This window comes from Macrobrachium nipponense, chromosome 24 (assembly GCF_015104395.2).
Source record: "Macrobrachium nipponense isolate FS-2020 chromosome 24, ASM1510439v2, whole genome shotgun sequence".
NCBI classification, from domain to species: Eukaryota; Metazoa; Arthropoda; class Malacostraca; order Decapoda; family Palaemonidae; genus Macrobrachium; species Macrobrachium nipponense.
The window spans coordinates 66201060-66228613 of record NC_061091.1 but is presented as its reverse complement, the minus strand read 5'-3'; the positions used below and the strand labels follow the sequence as shown (position 1 = coordinate 66228613).

The 27554-nt window shown below is 40.2% G+C and overlaps 1 protein-coding gene across 1 annotated transcript in view; it reads right to left on the bottom strand.

The window, feature by feature from the left end:
- The window catches only part of LOC135203285 (zinc finger protein 37-like), a 128110-nt gene that overhangs the window by 71240 nt on the left and 29316 nt on the right, over positions 1–27554 (bottom strand). Inside the window, exons 5-6 of the mRNA XM_064233045.1 lie at positions 25238–25450; positions 5037–5138 (exon numbers count right to left, since the gene is read on the bottom strand). Coding sequence (XP_064089115.1) covers positions 5037–5138; positions 25238–25450 — 315 coding nt within the window. The remainder of the gene's footprint in view (positions 1–5036; positions 5139–25237; positions 25451–27554) is intronic.

Here is a 27554-nt window from a genome sequence, read left to right as displayed (position 1 = left end):
ACGTCTGACATATATAAATATTGCAAATCTTGTGATGTATGCCAAAAATCTTCTCTTGTTGGAAAAGTAAAGAAAGCTCAGATGGTTAAGTTACCAGTGATCTCTACGCCATTTTATCGAGTGGCCATAGACTTAGTGGGCCCGATTTCTCCTCCTAGTGAAGCAGGTCATAGATATATTCTGACCATGGTAGATTATGCTTCAAGCTTCCCAGACGCAGTAGCTTTGAAGAACATAACTTCTGAAGACATTGCAGAAGCCTTAATATCTATTTTTTCCAGAGTAGGAGTGCCAAAAGAAATTCTTTCTGACAGAGGACCACAATTTCGATCAGAACTTATGTTGCAAGTACACAAGTTATTAGGAGTCAAACCTCTTTTCAGTACCCCATATCACCCTGCTGCGAATGGAAGAATAGAAAGGCAACACCAGATTTTAAAAAGTATATTGAAGAAAATATGCGAGTTAAAACATAATCAGTGGCATCGTTTCCTTCCAGCTGCACTGTTCGCCATGAGGGAAATTCCAAGTGATACAACAGGTTTCTCACCATTTGAGATTTTATATGGCCGTCAAGTGAGAGGTCCCTTGACAATATTGAAGGAACTATGGACAAATTCGGAGATGTCTGCAAAGGAAACTGATCTTTATTCTTTTGTTTTGGAACTACGTGAAAAGTTGTCTGATGTTTCTGATTTGGCTGTTCAAAACATGAATATATCTTTCAGTAAATATAAGTCTTATTTTGATTTGAAGAGTAGTAAGCGCCGATTTAAAGCTGAAGATGAAGTGCTTTTACTTATTCCAGAAAAACAAGGTAAATTGCAGTTCTCATGGAGAGGTCCATACAAGATAATTGATAAGCATGGTCCAGTTGACTACTGGGTAAACGTAGAGGGTAAGAAGAGACTGTATCATATCAATCTTATGAAGAAATATTACCGTAGAGAGAATGTTAATATGTTACATGTAGCAGATGAAGATATGACTGGAATGATAAACACTGTTCATGTTAACAAAGTTGCTGTTATTAATGCTGATGAGGATGATTATCTGAAAATTGAAATTGTGGATACCAATCAGAGTACATGCAACATAAACCCTAATCTTTCAGATGTACAGAAAGATGATCTTCATAACTTATGTCAGAAGTACAAACATGTATTTTCAGATAAACCAGGTAAAACTTCTTTACAAGAGCATAATATTAAGATTAAGACTACTGAACCCTTTGTTCGTAAATATTATCCAATCCCAGCTCATTTAACTAAGGATTTCAATGACGAAGTACAAAGTTTGCTTGATCTTGGAATAATAGAGCCCTCTTCTTCTAATTATTCATCTCCTGCATTGCTTGTCAAAAAGAAAGAAGGTAACTACAGATTGGTTGTTGATTTTAGAACTTTAAATGCAATTACAGATTTTGATTGTGAGCCCATGCCAAGCTTTGAGCAAGATCTACATAAGTTTGCAGATTTTATGTACATTACAGAACTTGATATCTGCAAAGCATATCATCAGATTCCTCTAACACCAGAGTGTCGCAAGTATACAGCCTTTGCAACTAATCTTGGACTAATGCAATATGTAAGATTACCTTTTGGCCTTAGCACAGCTTGTGCGACGTATATTAGATTAATGAGGCAAGTATTGAAAGGTCTTTCTTTCGTAGTTTGCTATTTTGACAATATCTTTATTATTTCCAAAGACTGGAAAATTCATATGGCAGATTTGGAAAAAGTCATATTGCGACTACAAGAAGCGGGATTAACTGCTAAACCAGGAAAGTGTTTCCTCGGTTATAAAGAGATACAATATTTAGGATATGTAATCAACAAAAGGGGTATTTTTCCTCAACAGGATAAAATTACAGCTATTTTGGACATGCCTGCTCCCACTACCAAGAAACAGTTACGAAGCTTTATTGGATCTGTAAATTTTTATGGTAGATTTATTCCAAATTTGTCAGATAAACTAATTCATCTTACAAAGTTTTTGAAGAAGGGTAGTTCAGAAAAATTTAATTTTGATGAAGATGCATTGTGCAAATTTAATGAACTGAAATCTTGTTTAACTTCTCCTCCGATTCTTCAGGTGCCTGATCTAAATAACATTTTCTGTTTAAGAACTGATGCATCGTCTACCGGTCTAGGAGCAGTTTTGCTGCAGTATATAGACGGTGAACCTTATCCAGTGGCATTCGCAAGCAAGAAACTTCTTCCCCCTGAGACTCGATATGCAACTATCGAGCGAGAATGCTTGGCCATAGTATGGGGAATAAAGAAGTTTGAGTACTACTTAATGGGTAGAAAATTCCTCTTGGAAAGTGATCATAAGCCACTCGTGTATTTAGAGACTTCAAAGTCTAGTAGTGGAAGACTAATGCGTTGGTCTTTGGCATTACAAGTTTATTCTTTCTCTGTTGTTCATGTGAAGGGTACCAATAATATATTTGCTGATTTGTTAAGTAGAGGTTAAGGTATTTTGCCAGTCTATGAAATTCCATGTTTGTTTATCTTTTATATATAAAAGGCTTAATGGGGGGTTTTGTCAGGGAATTTCATAATGTTAGTAACACCATCTATTGACTGGATTTGAAGTTACAGTATTTGCGAAGTTTCTGTTAACGATTTTGTCCTTGTATTTCCGTTCCATAATAGACTTGGAAAAAGAAATGTTGTATTTTCTTTAGTCACGTTATAATCACCTAGCCGTGCAGTAAGTGGATTAACTGCCTGTGTTTATACGTTATATTGTTATATCAGTTTTTGTGAAATGTGTTCATCTTTAAGATTTTTAAGTCTTTAAAATGTATTTGAAATTGTCTTAAGTGCTATTTAATTAAAATTCTTTACGAGTTAAGTTATTAAAATAAGTGTAGTGTTAATCATAAGTGTAGTTAAATTTTCGCAAAGTATGTTTCTTTCCTTTTGTTTCAGCTAGGGTAATCCTCGACCCTTGGGGAAACAGTGCATGACCTTAAACAATCCCGGAGCAATTACTGCACTTTTTGAAAATACTTGAACTATTATCACAGGTTCCCGTTGTACATTGAAGCATACGTTATATAAGTGACTCTGAATCCGAAATTCAAATTGGTGTATTATCTAGCGTATGATAAATGTCTTAGAGACCCATGAACAGTGACTTGTGTTATGTACTGTGTTGTAAGGTTTATTTTTCTTGAGCAATTGCTGAGGTATTTATTCGTAACAAGACATTCGGTGATTTGTTTTGGTAATTGATATTAAAAGGGTGTCAGACAGATAAGTTACTTAATATTTTTGTTGTTAGTTATTTATTTCCTTATTTCAATAATCTATCCTTAATTTCATAGTCCATAGTGGTGTTAATATATTAAATTTTGTAATTAAATATTATTTCTAAATTTCTGAATTTGTTTTACCATACCTAATCACAAATAAGCAGTGCTATCTTTACCAGGGAAAATTGTCTTCGGAATTCCCTGACACCTAATGTCAGCCAAACACACACACACACATTAAACACAAGCAAAAAGGGCAATGAACCGGGTAAAGGTGAAGAGAGGTTAACCATGACTCTTGCCCAGGCGGTTAAAGAAAAGACTGACGCGGTGGCGTAGGTGAATGGTACTTGACCACTCTTCACCCAATCTACGCATGCATTGCCAGATATCACAAGATTCCTTGCTTTCATCTGTTTTTTAACCAGATCCAGCTAGGCGCTAGAAATTATCCTATTGTTAAGACCGAAGGTTTGTTTGCGTATGAACAACAGAAAACTTACTCACACTACTAAAGACAATACATGTACAATACAAAAACCTTTAGAGTATGAGCAAAATTAAGATTGCCAGGAACAGGTTAGTGCCTAATGAAACTACTAAATGGACCACTGAGTTGAAATCCAGACTTATGATTGATAATTTTCATTACAAAATCTTTAATTTTGCTAGACACAGCAGCAGCAACAACATCAAGGATGGCAAAAAGCTATTTTTTAATAGTAAGAAATATAATTGTCATGAAATACAGAGCTTGTTGTCAAGAAATTACACAAAACCACAAAAAACAAGGCTCTTACCATTCTGATATCAACCTGAAATCCATGGAGGTGCAAAAACAGTATTGCTCCCCAACAAACACATTACGTTATTATTCTTCCTCTAATTTGGGAATGAAGTGTCTAGAATTTCTAATTTGGGAATGAAGTGTCTAGAATTTCTAATTTGGGAATGAAGTGTCTAGAATTCCAAGACCAAGAATGTGGGCATATGTATGTGAATAATGGGCTTGTGACAAATATAATAAAACTATAATTAAATTAACAAATGATAGGAATTAATGATAAATTGGCTACATTTTTTATGAAAGGGTTCCATGGGAATTCCTTCAAGACCATCAGTGATAATACTAAACTTGAACCCAATTAATACCTATTATTTAAATGATAAAAACATTTTGGTACTCGCTTCATAACAGCAAAATTGTTTACTTTGAAAGCTGAACCTTTAAAAAATAAGTAGTATCAAATTAAGAACAATACTTGTGATGACAAAACTGTAAAACTTGGAACCTAAACAAATATACAATTCAAAAACACATCTATGATGGCTACAAGATGTCTTACAACAACTGACAAGAGGCACTGTGTACATTTACCTGTAATATTTCATACAAAAACGAGTATTACAGCATTAATTGTTATCTATCTTTCTTCTTTTAACAGAAAATCACACCAAAAACAATAAAAAATTTACGTACCTTGACGATGTACCCGAGAGTAATGGTGACAATTATAAAATTCATTGTTTCAACAAAAATTCCACCATGACAATAAGACTTCAAGCATAACCCAACTTTCAAATAAACTGTAGTTTCAAATGGTGTGAAACCTCAAAAAGAGGAATCTTTTAATATAGATAACAAAATTCAATAAAATATCACAAGCCACTAATGCTACAATGCCTAATATGTAAATACTGTAAATGAAGAAAGACAGACTTCATCTGAAGGTGACAAATTTCAAAACAAGATATGCATTGTAACACTCACCAGGGGTTGATCCTGTTGTGACTGCGGACCAGACGGGCCCGCAATGGAAGTCGAATCACCCGAGTAACCTTGATTTGACGATTCCCCTTGAGTGTTACCCCACTGAAAGGAAATTGATGGCAACTTCATTACACAAGGTTAAACCAAGACCCAAAACTCTAATGACGGCATAAATTAACCACTGATAACTACCAACCACTGAGGGCTTAAAAATCTTATGCTTCATAGGCATACTTTACACAGCTCTACCTGCTACAGGGGAAAATAGATTAATCAAATTCAACAAGAATTACTAGCTGGTACCAATATGGGAGACAAAACTGAGTGAGCACCCCTATTAAAAGCAGCATTTACTTCAGTAAGTGTTTCAAGGGGAATTCAACCTGCACAGTCAGGAGGGGGGTTAGTTTATGTACAAATGTATATACTCAAACAAAAAAACTAGTATATCATCTTTATTATCATCTAATTTTTTTACTTAACAAAAACATTAACTGGTGTATGTTCAACCAATTAACCCTTAAACACAGAGGCGCTATTTCCGAAAGTCTGTCCGGTATGCCGGCGGCGTTTGCGAGTCAGCGCCAAAGCGGAAATAAGTTTTTTCTTTAAATCACAGCACGCTTAATTTTCAAGATTAAGAGTTCATTTTTGGCTAATTTTTTTGTCATTGCCTGTAATTTAGTATGCAACCATCAGAAATGTAAAAAAATATAATTATCATATATAAATATTGGAATATATGACAGCGCAAAAAAAATTTCATATACAAATCACGCTGCGAGCAAAACGGTTAAAGCTAATGACTTAATTATTTTTTTGCTGTATTGTACACTAAATTTCAATGATTTTGCTATATAACAAAGTGTAAATCGATCAAAGCAACACAGATTAAATATTATCACAATATGATGCATGAATTCGTAATGCGAGGACATGAAAAAAAGTTATTTTCAAAAATTTACCATAAATCGAAATATTGTGCTAGAGACTTCCTGTTTGTTGCAAAATGAAGGTAATTGATTGAATATTAATAGACTGTAAGTTTTGTAGCTTACAATTGCAGTTTTCGTCCATTTCGGTCGAGTTAAAGTTGACCAAAGGTCAAATTTTTTCTACTTATCGTTATTTACCGTATATACTCGCATATTATGTGACTTTTGAAACCTAATTTTGAAGCTAATTTTAAAGGGGTCGCATCATACACGCGGTATAAAATTAGCATGCCATCTATGCTTTCCCAAATTGGCAGATCGCGATAGTTACTACCGGAGGAAAACAGTAGATCTTTTAAAAAGTTATGCTTTACTTGTACTTCACTATATCCAATAATATTGTATGCATTCTCATATTACTATTGTATTTTAAAATACAAAAGAGCGATCGTGCGCCATTTGCATTATTTTGGTTTATACATGTTTAACTGTTCTACACTAACCATCTATAATTTTCCAAATCAGTTGATTAAGGCACAACACCGAAGGATTTTTTACTTTTTGTTTTACTCAGTAAAAAGAAACATTTGTTACTTGAACTATTTTTTTCATTTTAGGATACCCAGGAAAGTGAAAATTTATTAAAATAAAAAAAAATGCATAAAATTAATAAACTAAAATCCTCCAAAGTCGTTCTCCGTGTCCGTATCAACAAATACTGCTCCGAATTCTTTGCCATCAAGGCAGTCATCATATTCGTCATCTTCCAGATCTTTGATCATTTCATCTTCATCTCCTGCATCTTCGTACAGGACATCGTCAATTCATATGGAAGGTATAGTCTTGTCACCGTGGCGAGCTCCCTGGCGTGGCTTTTAAAGATCTGCCCTTATGCTAATTTTACAACAACAACAACTGCCCGTGTGTGACAGACCTTTGAATGTCCTTGAGACAAACCCCGAGGCTATAATTATAAGATTATAAGGGGTTTTCATTCCCAGGTACTTTAATCTCCTTCCTATTCGGCCCTGCTCTCCTCTCTCTCTCTCTCTCTCTCTCTCTCTCTCTCTCTCTCTCTCTCTCTCTCTCTCTCTCTCTCTCTCTCTCTCTCTCCCCCCTAAATCTTACAGCTGTCCGAGTGAGAGCTTTTTTCATGGGACAACATAGGGCCTCATTTCGCATTTTCTATACCTATTTATTTTGTATATGATTGCCCTTTCTCGGCTGTGAAGTTGATGTCTATCCATGGCTGTGAGGAATAACTTGTAAGTCGGTGTCAAAGTCACTCCACACTTCAGTCAGGCCAAAACTTTGCCATATCGCATTCAAGCAATATCAGTTGTTGTTTCCTATCTATTATTTTCTCAGAGAGAGAGGGAGAGGAGAAGAAGGAGAGAGAGAGAGAGAGGAGAGAGAGAGAGATAGAGAGAGAGTGTCTGTATACGATTGTTTATTTTCTCACTCGTCAAACTTACTGTTATGCTTTATTTCATATTTCCTTGCTCACCAATTTATTCTATACCTACGATATTAAGAAATCAAGATATGTGTAGAAGGGAGAACTGCCTCCAGACTGTACAGTCAGTATGGATTTAAACGCACGTGGAACTGGTTGAAATATTCGCAACAGCACCAAAATGAGATGCCCTGTTGATAGAAAATCTGACTCCGTTTCTTGTTATTGCATAAAAAGCTTTATCATCGTGAACCTACGTAATTTATTTTAGAATTCTGCGCAACGGAAAAGATAATATTTGATATCTGTAATGGGAGAAATGGTTTTATCTCTGTTGTTGTTATAAATTTGGCAGATATGCGATCAAACACGTGGGTGGACCAAAACAGCCCAGCCAGAGAGCTCCGCTCATTTTGTAAATGCTATTGTTTGGCGTGCTAGGCTTACCCGATTCATTTGGGTGTGCGCTGCAGCAGCTGCTACTGCTACTCAAATAATCGCATTTTTCTTACTAATCCCAAGAGTTGACCATGGAAAATCCCAAGATTAACCAAAAATCCCAAGATAATAAAATAATTGACATATGCCAAGCTTTGGAGTCCTAAATATTTACTCTGTCTATCAAGAAAAGATACTGATAAATTGAATTGACGGTATCTTTCCTGAGAGAGACGAGAGAGAGAGAGAGAGAGAGAGAGAGAGATAGAGAGAGAAGAGGAGAGAGAGAGAGAGAGATATTCTCATGTAATCAGTTAAAATACACTAATAAAAACAAAAACTAGGTACTGTATGCAAAGCGCACACATCATCGTTAGCTTCCCGTGTGTTACGTGTAAACGTTCATTCTAAGAAATTCACAGAGTAGTATAACTAACACCTGATTGGCTGGTTGGTAGCCATGGAGATCTGTTATCCAATGACTGCCCTCTGCTTCTGTTCTATTTATAGACACATGCCGTGGAGACACTAGGTTTGAACGTTACCATGTTCGTGATTTTCTGACTGCTGACGGCAAAAATTACTCGATAATTTTCTTTATATAATTATTTCTTCGTGAAAACAATAATATAACGGGATCATTTTAACTATAATGTATAGTGGTATGAAAAATACCAGTGTGTCGTAGCGATGCGTCATCAATATAGTGGTATGAAAATACCACATGGTGTTGTAGCGATACGTAATCACAAGTACAAATCCTTTTCCGGACCATCCTCAAAATTTTACGACTCTTCAACTGCAAGATCGATATGGTGATATATATTATATAGTCATACTTATTGTTGAAATTCACAAGTTGAACTGCAAAACATTATTAGATTTTGATTGTTATGTACATATATTTTTTTGCGTTTTACGGAATGTTTGTTTTGAAAATAATAGCTATTAGTGAACATATGATATTCATTGTCCCACTATTTTATTATAGGTGATCTTAATTATCTCACATTCATGTAACAGTATTATATTAATATTTAAATAAACTGTAATTAATAAATAACAATAATGAAAAACAAAGGAAAAAAATGTTTTTGCTGCAGTAGTGATGTTTGTTTGATTATGCATCTGACCTCACATTTCAGAAATTGAAAAATTCCAAAAACCGAAACATCGGAATGTGTGTGTACTGCACATTTATTTTTAAACACGCACACGATGTCTACACATTTAATGTTACCCGTTGGTGAAAGACTCAAATTACAGTATTTATTTTCTGAGAGAGAGGGAGAGAGAGAGATAGAGAGAGAGAGAGAGAGAGAGAGAAGAGAGAGAGAGAGAGAGAGGAGAGGAGAGGAGAGAGAGAGAGTGATTTAGGACTCCAAGGCATGTTATTTTTACAATTCTTTTATTATCTTGGGATTCTTTTTTAATCTTGAGATCTTCTATTCAATTCTCGAGATTAGTAAGAAAATTACCGTAACTTCACTAGCAGCAGCACACATCTGAACGACTCGGCCATTAGCACGCTAAAGCACCAACCTTATGAACTGACCTCGGAAAAGGAACTCGCATGATACATGAGATACATGACAAAACCACTGTTTATTGGTGAAAATTTTGGGGTCGCATGATATGCGAGATCGCACATTACTCGAGTATATACGGTATATAAAAATATTTCAAAACTGATAAAAGTTACAACCATGGATTGTTTTATGTTGCATTCTACATGAAATTGCGCACATTTTCATACATAAAACTTTATGTAACGGCTAATAGAAAACTGTTTAAACATTACGACAATCGGACGAAAAAATTTTATGATTTTTTCGGAAGAGCTACCGCATGGATGTAAGGAAAATTTTTTTCATAAATTCACCATAAATCAAAATATTGTGCTAGAGACTTCCAATTTGTTGCAAAATAAAGGTAAATGATTGAATATTACTAGAATGTAAGATTTTTAGCTTACAATTGCGTTTTTTGACCATTTCTGTCGAGTCAAAGTTGACCAAAGGTTGAAATTTTGGCACTTAGTTATTTATATGAAAATATTTCAAAAAGCTACAACCATGGGTTGTTTTTAGTTGTATTCTACATGAAATTGCACACATTTTCATATATAAAACTTTATGTAATGGCTAATATAAAACTGTGTAAACATTACGATAATCGGACGAAAAATTTATGATTTTTTCGGAAGTTACCGCGCGGACGTAAGGAAAGTTTTTTTCATAAATTCATCATAAATCGATATGTTGTGCTAGAGACTTCCAATTTGTTGAAAAATGAAGATAAATGATTAAATATTACTAGAATGTAAGGGTTTTAGCTTACAATTGTGTTTTTCGACCATTTCGGTCGAGTCAAAGTTGACTGAAGGTCGAATTTTTTCCATTTATTGTTATTTATATGAAAATATTTCAAAACTGATAAAAGCTACAACCATGGGTTGTTTTTAGTTGTATTCTACATGAAATTGCGCACATTTTCATATATAAAGCTTTATGTAACGGCTAATATAAAACTGTGCAAACATTACAACAATCGGACGAAAAAATTTCCGATTTTTTCAGCAGTTACCGCGCGGACATAGGAAGTTTTTTCATAAATTCACCATAAATCGAAATATTGTGCTAGAGACTTCCATTTTTTTAAAAAATGAAGGTAAATGATTGAATATTACTAGAATGTAAGAGTTTTAGCTTACAATTGCAGTTTTCGACCATTTCAGTGGAGTCAAAGTTGACCAAAGGTTGAAATTTTGGCAATTATCGTTATTTATATGAAATTATTTCAAAACTGATAAAAGCGACAACCATCGGTTGTTTTTTGTTGTATTCTAAACGAAATTGCACACATTTTCATACATAAAACTTTATGTAATGGCTAATACAAAATGGTTCAAACATTATGACAATCGGACGAAAAAATTTATGATTTTTTCGGAAGAGTTACCGCGCGGACGTAAGGAAAGTTTTTTCATAAATTCACCATAAATCAAAATATTGTGCTAGAAACTTCCAATTTGTTGCAAATAAAGGCAAATGATTGAACATTACTAGAATGTAAGAGCTTTAGCTTACAATTGCATTTTTTTACCATTTCGGTAGAGTCAAATTTGACCGAAGGTTGATATTTTGGCACATCGTTATTTATATGGAAATATTTCAAAACTGATAAAAGCTACAACCTTGGTTTGTTTTTTGTTGTATTCTACATGAAATTGCACACATTTCCATATATAAAACTTTATGTAACGGCTAACATAAAACGGTGCAAACATTACGATATTTGGACGAAAAAAATGTTATTTTCATGATAAAATAAATTTTTGAACATACTCACCTGGTAGTTATATATATAGCTTACGTCCCTGACGTCACGGCAGAATTTCAAAACTCGCGGCAATCGCCGATTGGGTAGTCAGGTGCACCACCTGTGCGCCCTCTACCAGGTACGTAGCACCATACCAACTATTCCTCAGATCTTCCATGCCCATAGTTCTAGAGGGGAGGAGGGTGGGAATTTAATTATATATAACTACCAGGTGAGTATGTTCAAAAATTTATTTTATCATGAAAATAACATTTTCAAACATCTAACTCACCTGGTAGTTATATATATAGCTGATTAACACCTTTGGTGGAGGGTCAGAAACAGCTATCATCGTTGGAATTGACATAAGTGTTAATAAAAACAAACTTACGGGTTCGTACCTGTTAAGGAAGCTGACTTTAATGATATCCTGTCTCATTGTGTCTGCTTTCCTTATGAGGTCCAGCGATCCACCCAGGGGGCTGAAGACCTCTTGGAGACTGTCAACCGGTCAAACCTCTATGTGACTAGACTCCCTACAATACTCTTGTTCCGGGCACTACTAAGGAACAAGTTGATCACCTGACTAAAGATCAATGATTGTGGAAGACTGCATCCAGTCTCCACAAACAACCATAACTTTTCAATAGTTCCAAGAGAAGAAAAAGAGTATTGGATTATGGGTTTTAAGGGGTAGACCCTTTTCCCACTACTGAAAGAGCTGCTACAAACGGACCCAGTGTGTAGCAGTCTTCATACAAAGTTTGCACTTGCGTAAGATAGTGCGACGCAAAAACTGACTTGCTCCTCCAGAATGTTGCGTCCAGGATATTCTGAAGAGATCTATTTTGTTTAAATGCTACCGAGGTTGCTACAGCTCTAACCTCGTGAGTCTTAACTTTAAGTAGCTTCATATCTGCTTCAGTACATGCTGAATGCGCTTCCCTAATTAATTGCCTTATAAAAAAGGATAGCGCATTCTTCGACATTTGCAGAAGTGCCACGTATTTGTCTCGTTCTCTCCAAGTAATGCCTCAGAGACCTTACCGGACAAAGAACTCTCTCTACTTCCTCACCCGTGAGATCCGAGAGGTTCGGAATTTCGAATGACTTGGGCCAGGGTTGAGAGGGGCGTTCGTTTTTGGCTAGGAATCCCAACTGTAGCGAGCAGATGGCTTTGCCCTGTCTGAAACCTACAGTTTTGCTGAAGGCATGGATTTCGCTGACCCTCTTTGCTGTTGCTAGGCTATCAGGAAGAGTTTTTTCATGGTGAGGTCCTTAAGGGATGTTTCCTGTAAGGGTTCGAACTGTCACTCATGAGAAACTTGAGGACTACATCCAAATTCCAAGATGTTGAGGATTGTATTCTTTCCTTAGTTGTCTCGAAGGATCTAAGAAGATCTTGTAGATCCTTATTATCTAGATAGATTAAGGTTTCTATGCCTGAAGACAGCTGCTAGCATGCTCCTATAACCCTTGATAGTAGAAGCAGAAAATCTGCTATCTGAGTCACAGAGGTACTGGAAGAGGAAATAGAGTTGTCCCTGCACCATCCTCTAAAAGTCTCCACTTCGATTGGTATACCTTAATGGTTGAAGACCACCTTGCTCTTGCAATTGCACTCGCTGCCTCCCTCGAAAATCCTCTAGCTCCTTTGTGAGTTTTTCGATAGTCTGAAGGCAGTTAGCTGAAGAGCTTGGAGGTTTTGGTGATACCTTTCCAAGTGGGGCTGTTTGAGTAGATCTACTCTTAACGGAAGGCTTCTTGGGGTGTCCACCATCCATTCAGGAACCTCTGTGAACCATTCTCTTGTCGGCCAGAAGGGTGCCACTAGAGTCATCCTGGTTCCTTCGTGAGCCACAAACTTTTGTAACACTCTGTGTACCACTTTGAATGGGGGAAAGGCGTACACGTCTAGATGTGTCCAATTCAGAAGGAACGCATCTATGTGGATTGCTTCGGGGTCTGGGACTGGAGAACAGTAAGTCTCCATCCGTCTTGTCTGCGCTGTTGCAAAGAGATCTATGCAAGGGCGCCCCCAGATTCGCCATAGACTCTTGCAAACTTCCTGATGGAGAGTCCATTCTGTTGTCAAGACTTGATGTTTTCTGCTCAGGATGTCTGCTCTCACATTCTTTTCTCCCTGAATGAAGCGTGTTACCAGAATCACGTTTTTTCCTTTTGTCCAGAGGAGCAGTTCTCTTGCTGCTCTGTACAGAGAGACTGAGTGAGTCCCGCCTTGTTTGCTGATGTAGGCCAACGCCGTTGTGTTGTCGGAGTTGACCTGTACCACTTTGTTCCGGACTACGCTCTCTAATTCCTTGAGAGCTAGGAAAACTGCAGTCAATTCTTTCAGATTGATGTGGAACTTTACTTGCTCCTTGTTCCAGAAGCCCGAGACTTCTAACTTCCCCAGTGTTGCTCCCCAGCCCGAGTCCGAGGCGTCGGAAAACAACACTAGGTCTGGGTTCCTCTGCTCTAGGTGGGAGAGGCCTTCCTGGAGCTTGAACGGGACTCGTTCCCACCACTGTAGATAGTGTTTCATGTCGTTCGAAACAGGAATACACATTGACTCTAGTGTCTTCTTCTTGTCCCAATGCTGATTTAGATGAAACTGCAGAGGGCGTAGGTTCAGTCTTCCCAAGGAGACAAACTGTTCTAGCGAGGAAAAGGTCCCAGCAGACTCATCCACTCCCTCGCAGAGCACTTCTGTTTCTTTAGGAAGTTTCTTATTTTCTCTAAAGCTTGTTCCGTTTCTCAATGTGGACGAAAAGCCCGAAAAACCTGACTCTGAATCCTCATCCCCAAGTACAAGATTTCCTGGGATGGGATCAGTTGGATTTCTGGTGGTTTATCAGAAGGCCTAGGTCTTCTGATAATCGAATTGTTTTCTGAAGATTCTCCAGACAGTTGGCGTAGGAATGGGCTCTGAGGAGCCAATCGTCCAGATACAATGAGGCTCTGATGCGTTTCTTGTGTAGCATTGCTGCTACGTTGCTCATAAGTTTTGTGAAAATTTGAGGTGCGGTATTTAGACCGAAACAAGAGCTCGGAATTGAAATGTTTCTGTCTTGTAAACAAATCTTAGGTACTTTCTGGAGTTTGGGTAGGTCGGGACGTGAAAATAAGCATCCTGGAGATCCAACGAAACCATCCAGTCGTCTCGTCTGACTGCAGCAAGAACTGATTTCGTTGTCTCCATAGTGAATTTTGTTTTCTTCACGAAAAATTCAGGGAACTCACGTCCAAAATCGGTCTCCATCCGCCCGAGTTCTTGGGGACCAGGAATAATCGATTGTAAAACCCCGGAGATTCCAGGTTCTGAACTCTTTCTATTGCTTCCTTCTGAATTAGCATAGAAACCTCTTGTTGTATCGCTAGAGTCTTGGACTCCTCTCTGTACTTGGCTGACAGATCGGTCGGTCTTTTCTGCTAAGGGGGGTTTTTTCCAGAAAGGGATCTTGTATCCTTCTTTGAGAAGCTGAATAGACCAAGGATCTGCTCCCTTTTTCTCCCATGTTTGCCAGAAATTTTTGAGTCTGGCTCCTACCACTGTCTGAAGAAGAACTTTGTCAGACTTTATTACTTCCTCCTCTGAAGCCTCTTTTCTTGGAGTTTTTTGTAATAGGTCTTGCATTCCCTCTCCTGAGGGATCTACCTCGAAAGGGCCGAGAACTACGTGGTAGAGGAGTGGTTTCTTTAAGTTTCTGTCCTGCAAAACTTGACGGAACACTCTCCTTGCTGCTTTAGTCATCAGATCTTGTGTCGCTTTTTGAGTCAGAGCTGAGGATACTTCTTTTACCAAACTATGCGGAAAAAGATGAGTCGAAAGGGAGCGAAAAGCAGTTCCGCTCTCTGAGTGAGCGTTACTCCACTCGAAAGAAAAGAACAAAATTGGGCCCTTTTCTTCAAGATTCCAGCTGAGAAAAGGGCTGCTAGCTCGTTCGACCCGTCTCGAAGCGCTTTGTCATGCATGACATAAGGTGAACGAGTTCTTCCGTTTTGGTAGACTTCAAGTTTTCAATTTTCTTTCCCAACGAACCCAGAGTCCAGTCTAGGAAGTTAAAGACTTCGAAGGCTCTAAAAATCCCTTTGAGGAGGTGGTCCATTTCAGAGGAAGACCAAACACTTTCGTCTTCCCCATGGCCGTCCGACGAGAAGAGTCCACAAGACTAGAGAAGTCCCCATGGGAAGAAGCTGGAACTCCCAAACCTAGGACTTCTCCAGTGTCGTACCAGATGCTGGATCTGGAAGCTAATCTGGCCGGAGGAAATGAGAAAGCTGTTTTTCCCTGGTCTTTCTTAGAGTCCATCCATTCCTTCATTAATTTCAAGGCTCTTTTCGAAGAGCGCGATAATACCATCTTCGTAAAGTCGGATTCTTTAGAAGCCTTCCCTAAAGTGAACTCTGAAGGTGGAGAACGAGGGGCAGCTGGCACAAAACTTTCTGGAAAAAGTTCCGCAAAAACTTTCATAAGCCTTTTAAGATCTGCTGAAGGTTGTAGATCTGTTTTGATATTCTTCCTCGGAAACGACTTGCATCTGATCAAAAGGAGAATGGGGGATGTCTTCATTCCTTTCTTCTGATTGAGACACAACTGATGTAGCGATGTCATGTTGCGTTTGTGCATCCTGCTGTCCAGTTTCTTGATGCCTGGAGTCTTGTCGTCCAGTACCTTGATGCCTGGTGTCCTGGCGTCCTGTCTCATGACGATTTTCGTCCTGGCGTCTTGACTTCAAAGACGTTTTTCCCGTCCTGGCGTCTTGCTTCAAGACGTTTTTCGTCCTGGCGTCTTGCTTCAAGACGTTTTTTTCGTCCTTGCGTCTTGCTTCAAGACGTTTTTCGTCCTGGCGTCTTGCTTCAAGACGTTTTTCGTCCTGGTGTCTTCCTTCAAGACTTCTTTCGTCCTGGCGTCTTGCTTCAAGACGCTTATCGTCCTGCTGTCTTGCTTCAAGATGTTTTTCATCCTGGCGTCTTGTTTCAAGACGTTTTTCGTCCTGTCGTTCGTCCTGGCGTTTAACAGTAAGAGTAGCAGGTTGATATGACTGCATAAGAGAGGAGAGTTTCTGCTTAAAATCTTTGCAGTACGGAAAACTGTGGAGCTTCTTGCTGCTGGGAACAGACTAGAGAAGTTGCAAAGTCAATCTCTCTCTCTTCATTCTGTTCGTCTTGAGATGAAAGGCCTGAAGAACGCCAATCCGAAGGAGGAGCAGGAGCATGCACTGAAGGCATCCAATCGTCCGATGCTTCCTTTACTCCTACCAAAGACGACGGCCAGCCTGTGCGGTTATCTTACGTCTTATATTGGTAGGAGAGCAAACATCGGAGACGAAAGGGAAGCGAACAGAGTTGTAGCACGCACCGAAAGTCTCCCTTCGTCCGATCCCCCTTCCTTACTTCCTCCAAAGACCCGACGGCCGCTTGTGCGCACATCATGCGTCTTGATTTGGCAGGAGAGCAAGCATCGGAATCGAAAGAGAAACGATCCGGAGTTGCAGTTTGCACCGAAGGTTTCCCCCTTTCCAATATTTCCTTGCCTCCTACCAAAGACGATGGTCGCCTGTGCGACGTCTTACGTCTTAATTTGGTAGGAGAGCAAATATCGGAACCTGAAGGGAAGCGCTCGGGCTGCTCCAATGACTACATCCTGGACGCTCTTGACGTATATCGTCCTGGCGTCCAGTATCAAGACGCTCGGCGTCCTGGGATTTCCTTTTAATAATGGGTCTGGATTTAGAAGTCGACGCCAGCCCCGTCTGGGTACTGCGTCGTCAGAAGACGAAGAAAACACTTTAACCTCGCCTTTCCTATAGCGAGGGTGAGCGTCCTGGGGATCGTCTATAGGTACGTCGAGGGGACGACCGCTCGGGAGCTAAAACCTCTCGCCTCCCTTCGTCGGTCGACTTTCCTTCTCACAGGGGTTTGGTGAGCTTGGAAGAGGTCTAGGACATAGGAGCACGACAAGTCCGAGCGGCCGCACCCTCCACTGCACTTGCACTAATTTCACTATTCACTTAATATCTCTCATATTAGACCATAATTTATCCCTGTCTTGTGCCAGGGATTCTACCCGTTGACCAGGCTTGAATGCCGTCATCATGTCCTGTAATGATGGACTTTTACCTGTTTCTGAAACTGGATTTGGTAATGATACAACAGGAGGAGGATCAATAGGATTATCGAGGGATAGAGAACTATCTATTCCTTGACTGTCTATGGAGGAGCGAGACAAGGTCTTCTTCGCTCTCCTTATCCTATCCTTCTCTAATTTACGCACATAGCGGTAATATTCAATCCATTCAGTCTCAGGCAAGCCCACACATTCATCACATCTATCACCTATCTCACAAACTTTTCCTCTGCATTTACTACAAATAGAATGAGGATCTAAAGAGGATTTAGCAAGTCTAGTCTTGCAACCTTTCACACACATTCTCAAACTTGAAGCAGAATCAGACATGATGAGAAATCAAAAAGAGAGATCAAAAACAAGCAAAGGTCAAACAACAATATCGAAACGAAATCAAAATCCAATCAAGCGAAAGCCAAAGCCAAGTGTACTTCACCAAATAATACTGCAAAAGACACGGGCTATAACGAGCGAAGTTCCAACGATGTCACCGTAGCGGCGGCAGGGAAGATCTGAGGAATAGTTGGTATGGTGCTACGTACCTGGTAGAGGGCACACAGGTGGTGCACCTGACTACCCAATTCGGCGATTGCCGCGAGTTTTGAAATTCTGCCGTGACGTCAGGGACGTAAGCTATATATATAACTACCAGGTGAGTTAGATGTTTGAAATATGAAATTTTCATTATTAAAATGAAGTTTTATTGTATACTTACCGAACATTATAGAGCCGTGATTTCCACGAGCGGCAGGATACTAAATTCAAATTTAGCGCGTCGGCGTCGCCAACACTGGTGGTGATGACGTCATCTCCCTCCACTCGCGGGAGAACCAGGTACAACTGCCCAGGTGAATCCAATTCTTTCTGCCCGTCCGTCCACCTAAGGGGAGGAGGGTGGGTATAATCATAATTGTTCGGTAAGTATACAATAAAACTTCATTTTAATAATGAAAATTTCATTTTTATTGTAGTCTCTTACCGAACAATTATAGAGCTGATTACACATTTATGGGAAGGTGGGATTCGTGGACCACTAGTATTTTTAAATGGTTCATTTATTGCAATACCAGTAAACACTCCCAGGTGTCTGTTGTACCTTACCTTGTAAGAGAGCTACAGCAGACTGTTACTGCCTCTGGTCGGTGCTCTTCTTACTATTGTAGAGGAATTGGAATTTGACCAAAGTTAGCCTCTACAGGAGTGGAATCCTTCGTAGTTCCCAGCGAGTCAAGGCTGACTGACGGAGGATAGTAACAACAAAGATTGCCCTTGCCCTGGGCTAAGACCAGAAATTCAATCATACAAAACATTTGTCACCAACACCAGATTTCTTTAAAAATACATACCCAACCATTGTAAAATCTGACCTAACAGACTGGTGAGTATCCCAGGTACTCAGTACCCCCAGCTTCCCTTGAACTCGACAACCTATTCAAGGTGAAAAGTTAGCATAGAGGTGACGACCCCTGTTTGCCGTTTATCCCAACACCATGCCAGAAACCGCCACCGGACCTAACGTTTTACAATTCTCGAAAACCGTTTCTATCTCTTTGAGATAATGACTCGCAAAAACCGAATTCGATCTCCAGAACGTGCTCTGAAGAATCGAAGCTAAAGATAAATTCTTTCTGAATGCTAAAGAATTGCCACTACTCTAACCCTCGTGAGCTTTACTCTCAGAACGGAAAGATTGTCGTTCTCGGACTGGCGAGTGAGCTTCCCTGATAAGCTCTCTAATAAAAGAACGATATAGCATTCTTAGAAAGAGGACGAGAGGGATTTTGAACCGAGGTCCAGAGCTTAGAAGATTGTCCTCTAATACCCTTAGTGGCAACCAGATACTGCTTAATAGCCCTGACTGGACATAAGAGCCTTTCTTCCTCCTCATGTCCAACCAAATCAGATAAGTTCCTTACCACAAAACTCCTCGGCCAAGGATTAGAAGGATTCTCATTTTTGGCTAGAAAGGTCAAAGATACCGAAAATACAGCATTGCCTTGAGAGAAACCGACTCTTTTGTCTATAGCGTGCAATTCGCTGACACGCTTAGCAGAAGCTAGTGCAATAAGAAAAAGTGCCTTCTTAGTCAAGTTCCTGAGTGAAGCAGACTTCAAAGGCTCAAACGGTGGCCCCATGAGGAACTTAAGCACCACATCTAAGTTCCAAGCCACTGTATCTTGCGGGAGCTTAGTGGTTTCGAAAGACCTAATATGAGGTTCGACAGATCTGAATTGGAGGAAATATCCAAACCTCGATGTCGAAAAACCGAAGAGAGCATGGCTCTATATCCTCTGATCGTCGAAGGAGCCAGTTTCTTAGAGTTCCTAAGAAAATAGAAGAAAATCTGCTATTTCTGTTAAAGAGGTCGCAGAAGTGAGACTTTAGCACTTCTACACCACTCTCTGAAGATTCTCCACTTCCCTTGATAGAGTTTGTTAGAAGACTCTCTCCTACAACGAGCGATAGCTTCTGCAGCTCTTCTTGAAAATCCTTTCGCTCTGACAAGATTCCGGACAGTCTGAACCCTGTCAGAGCTAGAGCGGACAAGTTTTGGTGGAACCTCTTGAAGTGAGGTTGTTTGAGAAGCCACTTCTCTGGAGGAAGAAGTCTGGGGAAGTCTACTAACAACTGGAGAAGGTCCGGGAACCACTCTTTCCTGGGCCAAAAGGGAGCGATTAACGTTAGTGTTACATTGCTGTGCGACATGAACTTGTTCAGCACCTCGCTTGATTAGACCAAACGGAGGGAATGCATAAGCTTCCAGACCCGACCAATCCAACAGCATTGCGTCCACCGACCAAGCTAGAGGATCTGGGACTGGAGAACAAAAGAGGAAGACGGTTGTTTCCTTGATGTCGCGAACAGGTCTATTGACGGTCGTCCCCAAAGGCGCCAAAATTTCTGACAATCTTGTTGTCCAAAGTCCACTCCAGAGGTAACACTTGCTGTTGACGACTTAACTCGTCCGCCAGGACGTTCATCTTTCCCGGAACAAATCTCGGACTAGCTGAACTTCGCTTCGTTTGACCACAGGAGGAGATCCTTGGCTTACTTCCCGTATAGAGAGAAGACTGAGTCCCCCCCCTGTTGTTTTCCGCATGTACGAGAGGGAGCCCGTGGAGTTGTCGGAATGCACTGCCACTACTCGACCTTCTACTAAGCTCCGAACTGTCTGAGCCCCAGGAAAATTGCTAACAGTTCCTTTTACATTTATGTGGAACTACTTCTCCTTCTCCGACCAAGCTCCTGAAGTCCGTTGATTTCACAGTAGGGCTCCCAACCTGTGTCCGATGCGTCGGAACAGAACTGTAGGTTCGGGAGGATGGGTCGTAAATCTAACCCTTCTTCCAACCTTGCTCGAGAGAGCCACCACCTTAGGTCCTCTTTTATTTGAACTGTGACAGGAAGGTAATCGAGTCTGGTGTGTCTTCCTGCAACCAAGAGGCTCTCAGGAAAAACTGCAGAGGTCTCATGTGCAGTCTTCCCAACGTCACAAATTTCTCCACTGATGTTCAATTTTGCCCAGGAGCCTCATCCACTGATTGGCAGAACTTACCTTTTTGTCCAAGAACTCCTGAACTGTCTCCAGACAGCCTTGAACCCTCTTCGGGGACAGAAAAGCCCGAAAAACTTGAGCATTCAGAATCATCCCCAAATAAAGGATGCTCTGAGATGGAACCAACTGGGACTTCTGTTTGTTGACCAGAATTCCTAACTTTCTGGCAAAATCCAGAGTTGTTCCAAGGTCCTTCATGCACCGACTCTCTGATTCCGACCGAGAAGCCAATCGTCCAGATAGAGGGAGATTCTTACTCCAATATGTGCAGCCAGCTTCCTATCGGGGATAGAACCCTGGTGAAAACTTGAGAGCGGTCGCTAGTCCGAAGCAAAGTGCCCGAAACTGAAACACCTTGCCTTCGAACATGAACCTCAGGTACTTCCGAGATTCGCGATGTATCAGAATGTGAAAATAAGCGTCTTGCATGTCCAGAGAGACCATCCAATCCCCCTGTCTGATGGACTCCAGAACCGACCGATGGTCTCCATATGAAATTTTTGTTTTCTGGACATGCAAGTTCAGGGCGCTCACATCCAAAACCGGCCTCCAGCCCCCTGATGACTTGGGAACTACAAAAAGGCGATTGTAAAAGCCTGGAGGAAAATCCCCTTCTATCTGTTCTATCGCTTTCTTTGGAACAAGCGCTTCCACTTCTGCGGCTAGCGCCAGAAATTTGTCTGAGCCCGGAGAGTATGCCTGGAATGGAATTGGCACAGGTGAGAGCGAGGGAGGTGAAACGAGAGGAATACGATAGCCGAACTTGAGTACTTGCACTACCCAGGCTTCTGCTCCTCTGTTTTCCCATTCCTCCCAAAACAGAGCCAGCCTGGCTCCCACTGGTGCATGAAGAACCGAGCTTTCATTTGGAAGGTTTGTTAACCTTGGCCGAGGCCTTAGACTGAGGTCGCAAATTCGACTTCGGCCGAAAGAAGCGCTTGGTTTTCTCCCTCGAAAAGGCGCTTGGGCCAGAGGAGAAACCGAAGGAAACAGTCTCCACAGGAGCTTTAGGTCTCTTAGTAGACTGTGCCAGTAATCCGAAGTAGATTTCTTATCTAGCGCAGACGAAATTGACAACACTACATCGTCTGGAAAGAGGTTATCTTTCACAAAAGGAGCAACAAGAAGAGCAGACTTCTGTTGGGAAGTAACCCTTTTAGAAGCAAAGGAGCACCAAAGTTGCCTTTTCTTAAGGGTGCCAAAGGCGATGAGCGAAGCTAACTCATCACATCCATCCCTAATGGATTTGTCCGCACAGGACAGAACACCAATCCAATCCTCCGCTAACTCCTAGAAAGAAAGAGGACAGTCGTTCGATCTTGGCCGCTAAAGCGCCAATAGTCCAATCAAGGAAGCTAAAGACTTCCAACAGTTTAAATTGATTCTTTACAACGTGGTCCAACTCAGGCGCTGTAAAGAAAACTTTCGCTGCGGCGAAAGCAGATCTTCTAGGAGTCGATTAAACTGGAGAAGTCTCCCTGGGAGGAGGCAGAAAACTCCCAGAGAAGGAGCTTACCCAGTTACATAAAACCTATACCTCTTACGAAGCAACTTAGAGGGAGGGTAAGCAAAAAGAGCCTTCCCTAAGTCTCTTTTCATAGACATCCATTTCTCCGTCTCTTTCAACGAATGTCTAACCGCTTTAGATAGAACAAGTTTTGGGAGGAGAGGGTCTGAAGTTTTCCTCCTCATCAAAAAAGTCGAAGTTGGGGAGCGCGGAGCCGCTTTCTCAAAATAATCTGGATAAGATACCAGAAGAAATCTAAGGAGACGTGAATAACACGAGAGGTGATGTGAATCCTCCTCCTCTACTTCTTCTTCATTCTCCGATACCGCCGAAGAAGTAGACGGAACTAACAACCGGATCTGAAGGTTTCGAACCACCCTTGGACTCATTCATCCAGTTGGTTAACATTTCTAACTGCTTGCGCAAAGGCGCCAGAGACGAATCAAAAACAGTTAATGTAGGCTTGGAAGAGCCTAAATGTTCAGCAGGAGGCGGAAAAACTACTTGCGCCTCGCTCGGAGCCGCCGAAATTCGAGGCGAAACAGGCGCATCAGGCGTAACAGTACGAAAAGCGCCTAAAGAAACACCCTTAGAACTGCTAGCTACAGCGCTAAAACCACAATCTCTACTAGTAGATGAAGCCGAAAAAGGCACAGATTGAGGCGACGAACGAGCCGCTAACGGCCGAGGCGCAACCCTACTCTCAGGCTCCTTATACCGCTTGACTGGAGGGAGCGAAGAATCAGCGCCTAACGCCTCTTTAAGGGACGCGAAACGGGCGAAGCTTCGCCAAGAGCGCCGCGCGACCGGAGACGAATCGCTTGAATCATTCGAAAGGCGTCTGACCGCAACACCTTTCCAACGCTTAACCGAGCCCTGTTGAGGCGCAACAGGCTCAACAAGAGAGGCGCCTGTCTGTGGGCAAATCCCGATCGACTCCCTTGGACTTCCGGTATGTCTTCTCCCCGGTGCAGGGGAGCTGGACAGGGACCTTTGTCTAGGAGATGTGTCAGGACAGACAGAAGCACCCTCAACTACACTCTTACCTGAAGCCGCTTTCTCCAAAACGTCTTAACTGAATTACCAAGTTGCAAAACCGTATTCGCTAGTACCGAAAATTTCTGATCTAACTCGATTCCAGACTGGCAATGGTGTCGGAAGAAACTACACGGGAAGCTGGAGAAGTGGGATTAGTAGGAGGAATAGGAGGTGTAGTTAAAGGAGACATAACAATTTGAGGAGAAACAGAAGGACAGATGCATCGCAAGACGAAGCAGAGCTAAGTCTACTTTCCCTAAGCGCTGCTTTTCTAATTCTGTCTTTAGCTAATTTCTCCGAGTATGAACTAAAAAACTTCCATCGAGAATCAGTCCAATCACTACACTCGTTACCATGTTCGATCTGCTGAACAAACCTGTCCCCTACACTTAACACATTTAGTGTGAGAATCATACTCTAACTTGGATATCTAGTTTTACAGGCATCCTGAGATGGGCAAAACCTAAACTCCCGACGGACTAGAATCCGACATGGCAACGCCTAAATAAAAACGCAAAATAACAACAACGCCAAAAGAGTACTTCACCAATTCCGAAGATCAAATCCACAAGAAAAAGCGAAGCAAAGTCATCCAACCGCACCGACCACCGATGTTCACCGGACGCCGGCAGGAAAAGATTGGATTCACCTGGGCAGTTGTACCTGTTCTCCCGCGAGTGGAGGGAGATGACGTCATCACCACCAGTGTTGGCGACGCCGACGCGTAAATTTGAATTTAGTATCCTGCCGCTCGTGGAAATCACGGCTCTATAATTGTTCGGTAAGACACTACAATAAAATTCTGATTTTTTCGGAAAAGTTACTGCGCGGACTTAAGGAAAAAGTGTTTTCATAAATTCACCATAAATCGAAATATTGTGCTAGAGACTTCCAATTTGTTGAAAAATGAAGGTAAATGATTGAATATTACTAGATTATAAGAGTTTTAGCTTACAATTGCGTTTTTTTACCATTTCAGTAGTCAAAGTTGACCGAAGGTTGAAACTTTGGCACTTATCGTTATTTAGATGAAAATATTTCAAAACTGATAAAAGCTAAAACCATGGGTTGTTTTTTGTTGTATTCTACATGAAATTGCACACATTTGCATATACGTATAAAACTGTAACGGCTAATATAAAATGGTGCAAAAATTATGTCAAAGTGACTAAATAATTTCTGAAATGTGTCACTGATGCTTTTTAGTGCGAGAAGAAAAAATTCGCGCTTGCGTGCCTGGGCAACGCTTGTAAACAAAACAACAGCTTGATCCGTGAGCTACCAGCATCCCTCAAGGCGCATGATTCAAAAGTTTTCACCTAGTAGGCCTATAACTAATTTTACGCGAATTAAAAAAAAAACTATTTTGCGTCAACGTATCATACGTCTGTTCGGCACCCAACAGACAATTTATGTAGACGTTTAATAATCCAATTGGCGTTTAAGGGTTAACCATAAAGGATAAATCACAAATCTTCAGAGGTCATACATGCTCATTTCTTCAAAATTTCATTTTCCCACTTATTTACCCACCATAGCCAGTGTCAAGTACACTATTAATAAATCCATGTCGTCTTGAATCTTTATATTTTTGGCGAGTTAAGTGACAGGGATTGCTACTGTTGCCAACATCGAGCTCAGTGTCTTGAACATAAAGCTATCATTTCATCCATTTCTTCAGTTTCTGCAACCTGTCACTAAATCTATTTACTTAACAGAGTGAACGCAAATATAAATCCCACTTATGAACTTCCTAATGTCATGAAATGTCACATATGTACTGTCCATCCAAAAAACTTAATGGAACAATAATCACTTACCATCTGCAACCCAGAAGGTCCTGCTTGAGAATCAAAGGGTTCTGAAGAAGAGCTGAAACCAATGGGAAGTTCTAAATTGACTAAATCTTTCATGCCACTGTTATTTTCCATATCCACATCCTGATGTGCAGAACTGAACTCAAATGTCGTTTCCTGAAGATCGTCGTTGTCGATGGAAACTTCTTCTTTAATTGCACTGTCATCTGATAAAGTCTGAAAAAAATTGACACGTGGATGAAAATCTTAAGTCTTAAATACTAAATTTTTTCATACATACCCATCCCTCAAATACATAGCCAACATTCTTGTTCTTTACATATCCATCACACTCCAGTCACTTAATAAACATAGATAAAGAGGCATAGTAATACTGAGCATGCACCTTATGGATTCACAGGTACCCTGGAGTCAATTATCTTATTTTTTTATGTAGTATGAACTAGTATTGAGTCCAATAAATCAGCAGAGCTGGGATGACAAAGATTGTAATACGATAATACAAGTGAAAGGTTGCATGAAAACTCAATTGTTTATAAAAAATCAGACTTGTTTTACAAGAAACCCATAAATCATAAATAGCCTAAATAGTGCATTTAGGCCTGGCTGAATGTGACCTACAGGATTCACTTGAGAGCCTCAAGGGTTGTGGATTTGAAAGGAACCCAAGGTTTAGAGACAGGGAATCGCATGTATAAACAAGGTCATAAAACCTGAAGTCTGCATCTCTCAGGAACAAGGTGAGAACCAGATGAAGGGTCCCCTGAGTTCTTAATCAATGTAGGTGATAATTGTACTGCTACTATACTGGTTTTAACAAACATCTAAAACCATTCCTGAATTACACATCAAAGATATTATAATGTACCACAGTATGTTGTTTCGCAACTCAAGAGTGCTGCCATTATACCACACAATAATCAAGGCTACTTTTAAAAACTATAGACTTATGGAGATCTGTTTCCATGAAAAAGAGCCTTTGCCTGCAGTGACTTGCCTTGTCACATTACACTTTGGATAATTTCTCTGAACCAATGAAATTTTATTTCTATATGTTTTCTCAATGAATTTGCCATTAAAGGGACAGCATGAACCTACCTTCTATGAGGGTTCTATGGTCCTTTAAAGACAAGGACAAAAAGCTCTTACTCAGGAAAGTCAATCAATCCTCTTCATCTTAGATACAGACAAAAAAAAAAAGGCACAGTGGACTGGTCTCATCTACATGGAGTTGTGTATTCACCAAGAATTCAGCTGCAACAGGCAAACCTACAAAGTTCCAGCCTTTATTATGATTCCCAATACCACAAAGTGCATGAAGCTCAATCACCTGTCTCAAGGATGCAAAACAATTTAGACCCCTTAAAAAGAAATGATAAAAAAAAAAAAACCCCCCCCCCAAAAAAAAAAAAAAAAAGAAAAAAAATTAATAAAAAAAAAAAAAAAAAAAAAAAAAAAAAAAAAAAAAAAAAAAAAAAAAAAAAAAAAAAAACCTTCAGTGTAATGGATGGATTATGGGACTATAAGATCATTCAGCGCTGAAATGAAAGTATGGCTAGATGGAAAAAGGAGAAATGAAATGAAAATGATAAACTGATGACAATCCTGCTCTTGAACAGGACTGTACATCAGCAAAGGCCATTTTACTCTCCCCCCAGCATTCCACCTTCAGTGTAAGATCCAGCAGAGATGCTTAATCCAAAAGTTTTTAAGGAAGGTTGGTGAGACTCAAATACTAGCAAAAGGTCCCAGCTGGGAGGCTTCCACATCTTTTGATGCACCGCGCACTGAAAATGTTAACAGCCTTCCAACATCAACTGAAGAGGCAATGTCTAGTCTGCAAAGCTGAAAGAACTGAGAGAGAACACATTTACATGTATGTACTTTAACTTCTCAGAATGACAAGTTCCTCTGACATCTAGGGAATTTAGGACATAAGAACTGATAGCTGGGTAACCTCAAAAGTGTACTGTGATAACAATTAGGTTTGAACTGGGGAAAAAAAAAAAACATTTATGAAAAGTTAATGGAAAACCAATACAAGAGCCTAGAAGCAGCAGCATTGTGGATACGAAGGGGTTTTGAAGGTGTCTAAGGAATACAGTATACAAATGAGAACATTTTAGAACAGACAGAGAAGGGGAAAAGTTAAAAACTACTTTGAAACAAACTTAAATTTTGGGGCATCTCCTACACAGAGAATTAAGACTTATATCTGGCTCAATATTGAATTAAAGTGAATTCTGCAGAGCTGCATGCAGCACTGCAGATATCTGACCAGTGGGGACCCATGGATCCACGTGTAACCACAAGAATAATA